The 9803-nt window shown below is 52.7% G+C and overlaps 1 protein-coding gene and 1 long non-coding RNA gene across 4 annotated transcripts in view; one reads left to right on the top strand and one right to left on the bottom strand.

Moving 5' to 3' along the window:
• On the bottom strand, positions 1-3520 carry LOC113908951. The gene is made up of 3 exons (XR_003515654.1): positions 3386-3520; positions 335-436; positions 1-90 (listed from the first exon to the last, which is right to left on the bottom strand). It is a non-coding gene; the product is annotated as an uncharacterized LOC113908951 (long non-coding RNA).
• A 562-nt stretch (positions 3521-4082) lies between these two features.
• The window catches only part of JDP2 (Jun dimerization protein 2), a 39695-nt gene continuing 33974 nt past the window's right edge, over positions 4083-9803 (top strand). Inside the window, exon 1 of one of the 3 annotated variants that reach the window (XR_003515649.1) lies at positions 4083-4571. Coding sequence is in view for 1 of the 3 variants with exons in the window: in XM_027569698.2 (XP_027425499.1) it covers positions 4229-4571 (343 nt within the window). In the remaining 2 variants the exon portion in view is untranslated. Of the gene's footprint in view, positions 4572-5305; positions 5415-9803 lie in introns of those variants that run through there. The other 2 variants (XM_027569698.2, XM_027569699.2) reach the window with 2 other exon arrangements.

The following is a 9803-nucleotide window of genomic DNA, read 5'->3' as shown; positions in this document are numbered from 1 at the left end:
ACCTGTTGTTTTATAAAACTCTCATCAGTGGTTATTGGAAGAAAAGCATTCTCAGTCTCAGCTCACAAATTTTCTTCTCAAATACTTCAGCTGTGAAAAAAAATATATCATATATATTTTAATATGATATATTTTATCATATACATGATATATGTTATCATATATATTTTATTATATAGGATATATATTTTAATAATATATAATATGCAAATGTATATTTTATTATATTTTATCATATATCATACATATTTTTAATATATCAAATATGTATATCTTTTAAAACTTTAAGCCAAACCACTCCCCAAGATCACTACCATGTAATTTCTTCTCCCACCTGAAGAAAGAGAGTGGGAGGTTCATTTCTCCTGGTCTCTTCTGGTAGGTGTTTGCTTGAGCAAGGGAAGAGCAGGAGGAAGAAACCATCATGAATAGGTCTCTGTAATTTGTAGAATATATAACAGTTACTTTCAACTTTTTGTTTGATTTCGTAACACCATCCTGCCCTGGACCAAAGAATTCTTTATGGCATTTTCTTTAAAATTAGCAAATTAAAAAAAAAATCCCTGCTTTTGAAAAGTTTGTGATAATTCCATGAATCACCAGGGACACAGAAAAATTAATATTGAAATTGGCTTTGTCTGTACCAGGAGCTGCAAAATCAAATGCCCCCCACCCACCCCGGAGCCCAGCCGGTCGTATAAAGGACCTGGCAGGTTGGGTGGAAACTGTGTCAAACTGGGGTGTTTAAGTCCCTTCTCAAGGGGCAGCTTCTAGTGGGTTGCAACCCACTACTGACATTAAGGAGTACATGCTGTGGCAGATATTAATTATTTACTAATACATGGTTCCCTTCTCCTCCGTGGTACCTGGGATGACTGAGCTTCCTTACCTCTTTGAGATTAAAAATGGTCATGTGACTTGCTTTGGCTAATATAAGCTAGAGTGACATATTTCTTTTTTTAAATTTTTTAAAATTTATTTATTCATAAGAGTCAGAGAGAGAGAGAGAGAGGCAGAGGTGGAGGGAGAAGCAGGCTCCCCGCCTAGCAGGGAGCCCGATGCGGGACTCGATCCCAGGACCCCGGGACCATGACCTGAGCTGAAGGCAGACGCTCAACCATCTGAGCCACCCGGGCATCCTAGAGTGACATATTTCACTCCAGGAGGAAACCTATAACTGCTGGTTCCTGGCCCTCTCCAACCTCTCTCTCTCTTTCTCTGCCACTGTGGCCATGGATACACTCGTTGATACGGCGGTGCAGTACTGAGCCATCCCTTGTGGGACTTCTGCCCTGGACAATCACCTGGACCCACATTTGTCTGGGTGGGTAAAAAAATAAGCCTTTCTTGTGTCGAGCTGCTGAGTTTTGGAGGATGTTTCGTACTGCTGCATAACCTATTTCATCCTATTAAATGTTGCCTGACTCATCTTTTTCAAGAAAAGTTAGAAATCTAGATTTTTGTGTGACATCTTTGATATGTTAAAAAAAAAAAGTAAGGTTGAGTCAGCAAAACCAAATTCAACCTGCCAGTTTGCTATTTTTGGCCTACATGGTTTGAATGGAACAACTGATGACTGCCTTTCCTATGGCGCAGCAATCCTATCGGAACTCCTGCAGTGCTCATCGTCTGTGTCACACACCAGCTCTCTGTTACTCCCGGTCTTGCTGTTCGTTAGTGTTCAAGACCGTGTTCCTAACTAGATAGGAGGTGGGGACAATGAGGAATCATGTCTAAAACTCTGTGGACCTCACAGGCACACGATACAGTACCAACAAATACTAGTACCAAGACTCGTGGATTGGTTGATTATTCGGGACTATCATTTTCTTCTTTAATATTGGAGAAACAGGTCTGGGGAATTAATTATTTCAGCTTGCCATTTCACTTTCTTCCTGTCTGCAAAGAGCTTGGGAGTCATGGATGTCCATTAAGCTTTCAAATGCAATCGTCTAAATAAGTCGGAGATGCAAAACTCACCGTGTTAATCAGGACTTTTCTCGTTGCACTACAGATCTTCCTTGACTTACGGTGGGGTTACATCCCAATAAACCCATCATAAATTGAAATTATCAAAAGTCTAAATGCATCTAATACACCTAACCTACTGAACAGCATGGCTTAGCCTAGCCTCCCTTAAATGTGCTCAAATACTTACATTAGCATACAGCTGGGCAAAGTTACCTAATAAAGCCTGTGTAATACGAAAGCATTGGATATAGCTCATGTAGTTTGTTGAGCACTGTACTGAGAGTGAAAAGCAGAATGGTTGTATGGGTACAGAATGGTGGTCAGTGTAGTGGTTGTTTACCCTCATGATAGCGAGGCTGACCGGGAGCTGCGGCTGGCGGTCGCTGCCCAGCATCAGGAGAGAGTATCGTGCGCATGTCACTAGCCCCAGAAAAGATCAAAATCCAAACTATGCTTTCTAATGAATGCATATGGATTTTGCACCATTGTAACACTGAAAAATCATAAGTCTAACCATCGTTAAGGACTGTTGTAATAGGAAATCTAAATTCAGACTGCCTTAGGTAGGATATAATTTACTGATTCCTACAGCTAAAAACTCCAGAGGGAGGGATAACATCAGGCATGGCTGGCAGTGCCATCTGAACTTGATCTGTCTTGCCCTCCCTTGCTTGGCTATATTCTACTCTTCTTTGCATTAGCTTCACTCTCAGTAGTCCCCCCTCTGGCAGTTTCAGGTCAAGCTTCTGGCAGCTTCTCTTCCCAGCAGACCCTCAAAACTCCTAGCTTCGGGTGCCTGGGTGGCTCAGTCGGTTAAGCGACTGCCTTCGGCTCAGGTCATGATCCTGGAGTCCTGGGATCAAGTCCCACATCGGGCTCCCTGCTCAGCGGGGAGTCTGCTTCTCCCTCTGACCCTCTTCCCTCTCGTGCTCTCTATCTCTCATTCTCTCTTTCTCTGAAATAAATAAATAAAAATCTTTAAAAAAAAAAAAAACTCCTAGCTTCATCAGACCCACTTAGGATATGTGACAATCTCTCACTCAGGCCATTAGCCAGGGGTGGGTGTATTAATCGGGCCTCTTTTAGTTGCAAGTGATAGGAAAGCTAAATTCGAACTGTCTTATGCTGTGTCTCTTGCCTGTCCCTAAGAGTCAGTGGTAGGTCAGGTCCATCAGCAGGGTAGGAAGAAGCAGGCCAACATAGAGGAGCCAGCGTGTGACCTCTCCCTCCAGCTACTTCCAGGGGCAATGACTATGTAGAGATCTGGGAGGGGGCCGTGTGGCTGGAAGGGAGGGCTTGAAGCTGTATTTACATGGCATTCCATATATGGCTGAAAAACATCCATATCAAATAACGGAAAAGACCTAATGGACAGTGTAGGGAGATGGAGGGGGCCCGATGACCCCCTACTTACCCCTCGGTGCCACCCTTGTAGCATATTTAATTTGTGGGGGAAGCAAAGGCCCAGTAGGACTGCCGGTGGCCCAGCCATGTCCAAAGCAGGCCCCGGAGAGGACTCGCTCTAACCACACACACTACTTATTAGTCCCCACACATAGATCAGTTTAGTTTTTTCAAAGTCCCAGATGAAGACACATAAAGTAACATTGCCCCTGTTCAATGTTTTCTTCCATATAAACGTCCAAACCTCAGTCTCATGGGGGAAACATCATAAGGCAGCTTTGATCTTTATGCTGTAGTAAAGGTGTAGTTGGCCTTTCTGGGGCTCAGAGTCATGTTCTTCCACAAGACTATCAGATTACTACTCATTTTCCATTGTATATTCCTTGAGGATCTTACTTTGTTTTTACTTGCTCACTTCAATGTTTTGAGGGAGAGAGCTGATGGTGAAGGTGAACCCGGGCAGTCAGTGTCACGGGTGCTTGATCCGTCGTTCCCTGGTAAGACCAGTCCTGTCATCCAGAAAGATTCCACCGTACTGGGAAGTAAGAATAAAACCTGACTGTACTCACGCTGAAGAAACAGGCTCATTCGGTTTTGCTCATCTTCTCCCATCTGTCTCAAGTCTTGTTGTTTCTTTCACTCTGAGCATCTGCGCTCCAAGAAGGCATGAACTTTTTCTTTCACTTCCTTTCTTCTCTGGGTGATGACCTGACATCACTCTGGGAAGGAGGCTGAAGGTTGCCGAATATAAACACTGTCACTCCTATCTGGCTTAGGCAGAAAGGTAGGCTGGGCATCCAGGGGGTCTGGAGGTAGGAGATGCCAACCAGGGTGACAAGGCCTCGGGAGCCACATGTGTGCAGGAGGGCTCTGTGCCTCTGTGCCTTTACCTACTGGAGGGCACTTTTCCTCTGGAGTCGCCATTAACCATCTGCCACTGGAAGAGGATGAATGGTGGGAGTATGTTGGCAGTGGAAGTCCTAAAGGGGAGGAAGAGGCCATTTGGGGTCGGCTGAGGGCTGGGTCTGCTCACGGGAGTGTCCCTGAGCCGAAAGAAGCCTGCTGGAGTCGGACAGAAAGCCCAGGGGTCAGCCTGTGGAGCTCCAGAGAAAGCGGTGGGCTCTGGCCGCAGCCCCAGAGGAGGGCAGCCCCCTGCAGCGAGCCACCCCGGGCCGAAGGGCGCCTGCGGTGGCCAGGTGGGCTAGTAGGTGGGGGGTGGCAATCCTCCGCCCATCCTTTCTCCACGGAAAAATAAAAGCGGCTCGCGAGATCCTTCCCTCACTCCCTCAGGCATGCAGTGTCCAGGGATGAAAACGTGCTGAAATCCCCTCTCGGTCTGGGGGAAAGCTCTAAGGCCTGAAGAAGATGGTTCCACGCAGGCTGCGGATGCCTCCGGGAGCTTTGGGGCTCGTCCCGCCGCGCCTTCTCCCTTCCCGCTCCCGAGCGGCGGCTTGGGTCTCGGGGTGGAAGCGGCTGTGCGCGGGGATGCCCTTACATAACTGCCCGCCGCGTCCTGCTTCCCCGCGGGGTGGGCGCCGGGGGACGCGCGGGAGCCGGGGCCGCCGCTGCCCCTGCGGGGAGAGGAGCGCGAAGAGCGGCGGGAGGAGGGCGCCCGGGGCGGCGGGGGGAGGTGAAGGTCAGTGGGTGTGAGGCGCCGGATCCACACCCCCTCCTCCCTGTCCCCTCCTTCCCTTCCTCTCCCGTCCCCCTCTGACGTCTGGAGCTGGCAGCTCGGCGGGTTCCGCATTCCCGACCCCTCCCCGCCGCCCAGGGGCCGCTATATAGCCGGGGCTGATGCAACCCGTCCCGCCGCCCGCCACAGCCTGCGGGAGGGACGCTCGGCGGCCGCGACGGGGGGCGCTGGCGGCGGCGGACGCTGCAGCGGCGGCGGGGCTGGCGCCGCGGCGGCTCCCGGGCCGGGACGGGCCTGGGCACCGGGCGGAGCTCGGCGGCCGGGCGGCAGCGGCGCTGCGTGGGCACGGCGCCCGCAGCCGGGCCCCGGCCCCGGGGGCGCCGCCTCCGCCCGCGGCTTGTGCACGGTGGGTGCGAGGGCGCGCGCCGGGGGGCGCCGGGCGGGGCGGGGAGGGGCGGGGCGGGAGGGGCGCGCCGGCCGCCGGCACCTGGGACGGCCGCCCCCGCGCGGGCCGAAGCGGGGAGGCTCCCGCAGCCCCCGGGGCCCGCGAGCCTGTCCGGGCGGGGGCGGCGCTGCAGCCCGGGGCCCCTCCGGCCCGGCGCCGGGGAGCGGGGGGCTTGCCCTTTGGTTCCCGCCCTGGGACGGTAGGCTCCGTCCCCTCTCGGGGCAGCCGGGGCGCTCCCTCCGCCTCCCTCCCGCGCTCTCCTCCCCCGTCCGTTTGCAGGGAGGTGCTCCCCTCGGGCTGCAGGGAACGCGGGTGAGTGGGGAGAAAACTGCCCCCGGAGCGGGGGGGGGGGCGGGGACGGGCGGTGGAGATGGAGGCAGAAAGGCCAGGGAGGTGCAGGGTGCTGGTGGCGGAGGGATGACAGGGACCTGCTGGCAAATCGTACCGGCCCCCACCCCCCTCGCTGGGAGGAAGCGCGGCTCTCGGCTCTCAGAGGACCTGGAGAAGCGCTGGGGCTCTCGATCCAATGGAGAGGGCTTCTCCCAGGGCCATTGCCCCAGGGTACTGGGCTGGGAACGGGCGTGGGGGGGGGGGTGGCGGCGGTCCGGGTCCCCTGTGGGCTCCCCCTGGCTCCCAAGCCAAGTTACATAAGGAGGCAAGCCTGCTCTTCTAGGTAACCTGCTCCTCCTCTCCTGCCCAGCCCAGTTTAGGAGACTCTCTTCTGCCCCGCCCCTCAAAGGAGGTTGAGGGATTGGGCCACGGGGCCTGGATCGCAGGACCCTGGGGTGGCAGACCCAGGCTTTGCCTGGGTCAGTGGGAGGAGCTGGGAAGATGGGAGGCCTTGGCTCTTAGTCAGGGATGGATGGGCCATCCTTGCGGCTGGAGAGGCTGGTGGAAGAGGAACTCAACTGACCCCTTGGGTCAGCTCCAGCTGCAACGTTGCCTGACCCTTGCTCAGTGTAAGGCTCTCCCTACAGTCTAAGTCCAGGGCGGCCGGCTGTGACCTGACCACATGTGCTCAGGGCAGATGTGCTCAGGTCTGTCTCTCAAAAAAGGGCTTGCAGACTGTGTGGGCGTGTGTATCCAGGTCTAAATCTTCGTGGACTCCCCTCAGGGTCTTAACTTTGAGGAGCATCTGATCTGAAGCTTTGAACCACGATGGGGTGCCTGCTTGTCCTTTAAGCCCTTGCTACCAACTGTGTTCCCAGATCATCTCCCTTCCCCCCCCTCCACCTCCCTCCCCTGAGGGTTTTTAAAAACACCTCCCATTGCTTTCATCTTTCCAGCAAATCTGGCTGCAGCTTGGATGGACGCCTTATCTTCCTTTGCAGGTTTCTAGGGGAGAGTTTAACCAGGTATCAGGTGTGAGCATGGCTCTGGTTTTTATATAAACCTGAGGACCGGAGAAGAGAAGCAAGATCTATTCTCGTGCCTCTGGCTGGTGAAGGTTTTGCCTTGTTTAGAATAGGGAGGACAGATTTCTCAAAGACTCTTCTGTTCCTCTTCTTCTTTGGCTTTGGTTCAGAGCTGCCAGCACTCCAGAATCTTCCTGAAGAGCTGGGTGCTGTGAGATTTGAAGGGCTGTTGGAAGGCATGGGCGTTGAGGCCTCTGACTTTCCTCCTAGGTTGGTTGCAGCCACCTCCAAGGAGATGTGTTGGTGAGTGCTCAGTGTCCCCCAAGGAAGGATTTGGGTGAGGATCTCTCTACTCCCTTAGTGCCTAACTTTTGCAGCCACCAGGGTCTGCTGTCTCCCCCACCTGTTTGCAGGACCTGTAGGCATCTTTTCCAACCCACAGAATCCTTGGTAGGATGGGAAGGGCTAGGCTCTCCGGGCCCTGTCTGTCATGGGGCTGCTGGTGTTGCAGTGGGCCACCTCTCACACCAGTGTCTCTGTTTCCAGCCCGGCTCTGGAAGAGAGGGGCCCGTGCAATTCCAGGTTGGCCTGCTCTGTATTCATTCTGCCCCAGCTCAACTTGAGCAACCAGAGCCAGGGCTGAGGGCAAGCTGCATTCTTTTCTGCTTTTCTGCTGCAGGATGCAGTTTGCTTTTTTCCCATGTGAATGAATTATGTTTGAAACTGAAATGGGAGGAAGAGAAAAATAGAGTGAGTGTGTATGGGTATGTGTGTGTGCATACCTATATAGGCGGGGGGGGGCAGCAGACACATTATTTTTCCATTTTCCTTTAATTAAGGCTCTGTGGAGGTGTGTTTGAAAACAGAGGGTCTCCTATGCCTTTGAGGAGGGTGAGAACACTGTTTTGGCTGCGTCCCGGGCCATATGCAGCGTATGGTGGCCAATGAAACTGGGCCTGGCTCGTTCTGTTGCTTGTCTTGGCAGTCGGTTCCGTGGCTTGTGTTACCAGCTCTGGAACTCACGGGCTGCCAAGCTCTGTGTGCCTGTGTGTGTGTGTGTGTGCGTGTGTGCGCGCGCGCGTGTGTGCACTCTTGTGCATGTGTGTGGTTTGGCCTCTCGAAGCTCAGCAGAGACAAATGCCTTAGCGACACAAGGTTGGAATTTTCAGTCTGTTTCTTTACACTCATTGCTGGCTGTAGGAGGCCCGGCCAGAGCCCACCGTTCTGGGGTGGGGTTTTTTTTTTTTTTTTTGTATTATTATTATTTTTTAGTCTGTTTTCATGTTGCAGCCCATGGGATTCCATTTGTGGAGCTCGATTTCCAAAGCTAGAGCTGGCCAATGGCATTTTTTAAAAAGGGCCAAGAATTTGTTACACACTAGGTGCATGTCTGTGTTATGTACCCTACAATGAACTACAAACACCAATGAGCGGAGATAGGGTGAGGTGGGAAGAGGGAAAGCCCATCCAATGGTAGTACCTTCCCAGCTCTTCACTGTTCAGGATAAGGATCTTGGCAGAAATGCCTTAATGTGTATTTATTGAGCACCTACGTTAGGCAGGGGAGAAAGCTGTATTTACAGGCAGGGCCTTATCAAAAACATTTTTCTGGTCTCCAAGGAAGAATCTTTCGGCGGGGCGGGGGGGAGGTTCCAGTTTCTTCTGTGGCTGGGATGGCCATGCAAGGATCTTGCATGCCAGTGTGTCACGCGGGTGCCTTCTCCTGAACCTGCCACCCCTCATTCTCTTCTTGGGAGGAGGTAAGGACTGACCCCTTCTAAGCAGTGCAGGGATATAGGAGATGCTGGCCCGCTGCTTCAGCGTGGAAGATCCTGGTGGTGTCTTGTTGCCGGTGATCTATGCAGCTGTGTTCTGGCAGCTGGAGGAAACCTTAGGAGAAACCAAGGCAAAGGACAGGTGCTGGGCCTCATTTCTGCACCTTTGTACTCAGCACTGATCTGGCATCCTTTTTTTTTTTTTTTTAAGATTTTATTTATTTACTTGAGAGAGAGAACCCAGGAGAGAGCACAAGCAGGGGGAGTGGCAGAGGGAGAAAGAGAAGCAGACTCCCCGCTGAGCAGGGAGCCCGACACGGGGCTCCATCCCAGGACCGCAGGATCATGGCCTGAGCCGAAGGCAGATGCTTAACCCACTGAGCCACCCAGGCGGCCCTGATCTAGCATCCTTTGTTTCTCTTCTGCAGTAACGGCCTGGATGCAGGATGGTCTTGCCCCCTTAGGGTTCACAGCTGGAAAGTGGGACAGCAGAGAACCCTCTGGGGAAGAATCCACTTCACAGTCCTAGGAAAGGGAGATCAGGGCTAGGTGGGAACCGTGCGGAAGGGAGGTCGAGGGGTCATCCAGCACCAGTGTCCCTCCCGGAAGGAAGGCCTTCGTGGCTACTCTGACTTCAGGCTCACCGGGTGCAGGCGCTGTTCCAGGCACTTTCCAAGTATTAACTAATTTAATCCTCTTCTCAGCCTTACAGGGCAAATAACATTATTTATTATTCCCACTTTACAGCTGAGGAAAGTGAGCTGTGGAGAGGTTAGGGAATTTGCCCAGTGTCACACAGCTAGGAAGGGGCAGAACTTGGATTCACCTTCAGATAGATGATTGGGCTCCAAAGTTCCTACTCTGTACCTGCCTCTCTCTCCTGCCTGCAGAGCTAAGACCGCCCACCATCGGAGACACTGGGGCCGTGCCCCCGTTCTCAGTCTTAGAGATTTCTCCATTGCTTTGCCCCTTGCCTTCTGGATCGTCTTATCTTTTGGAAGTTGTTTTACCCACCTCATTTCAGATTCCAGGAGCGAGATCATTCCAGATGATTCCTTAGCTCCAAGAACAGGTTTGGTAGTTAAGTCACTGAGATTCACGATAGTTAATACTCTGTTTTGTGATCACTGGCCTGGCACCTTTCTGTCTGCCACCCTTCACCCCTTCCTGCCCATGGACTTCTGTCCCCCCCCACCCCCTTCCATTTTCCTCTAGGCTGT

The sequence above is a fragment of the Zalophus californianus genome, chromosome 6 (genome assembly GCF_009762305.2).
Source record: "Zalophus californianus isolate mZalCal1 chromosome 6, mZalCal1.pri.v2, whole genome shotgun sequence".
NCBI classification, from domain to species: Eukaryota; Metazoa; Chordata; class Mammalia; order Carnivora; family Otariidae; genus Zalophus; species Zalophus californianus.
This window is presented reverse-complemented; position numbering and strand designations above follow the sequence as displayed.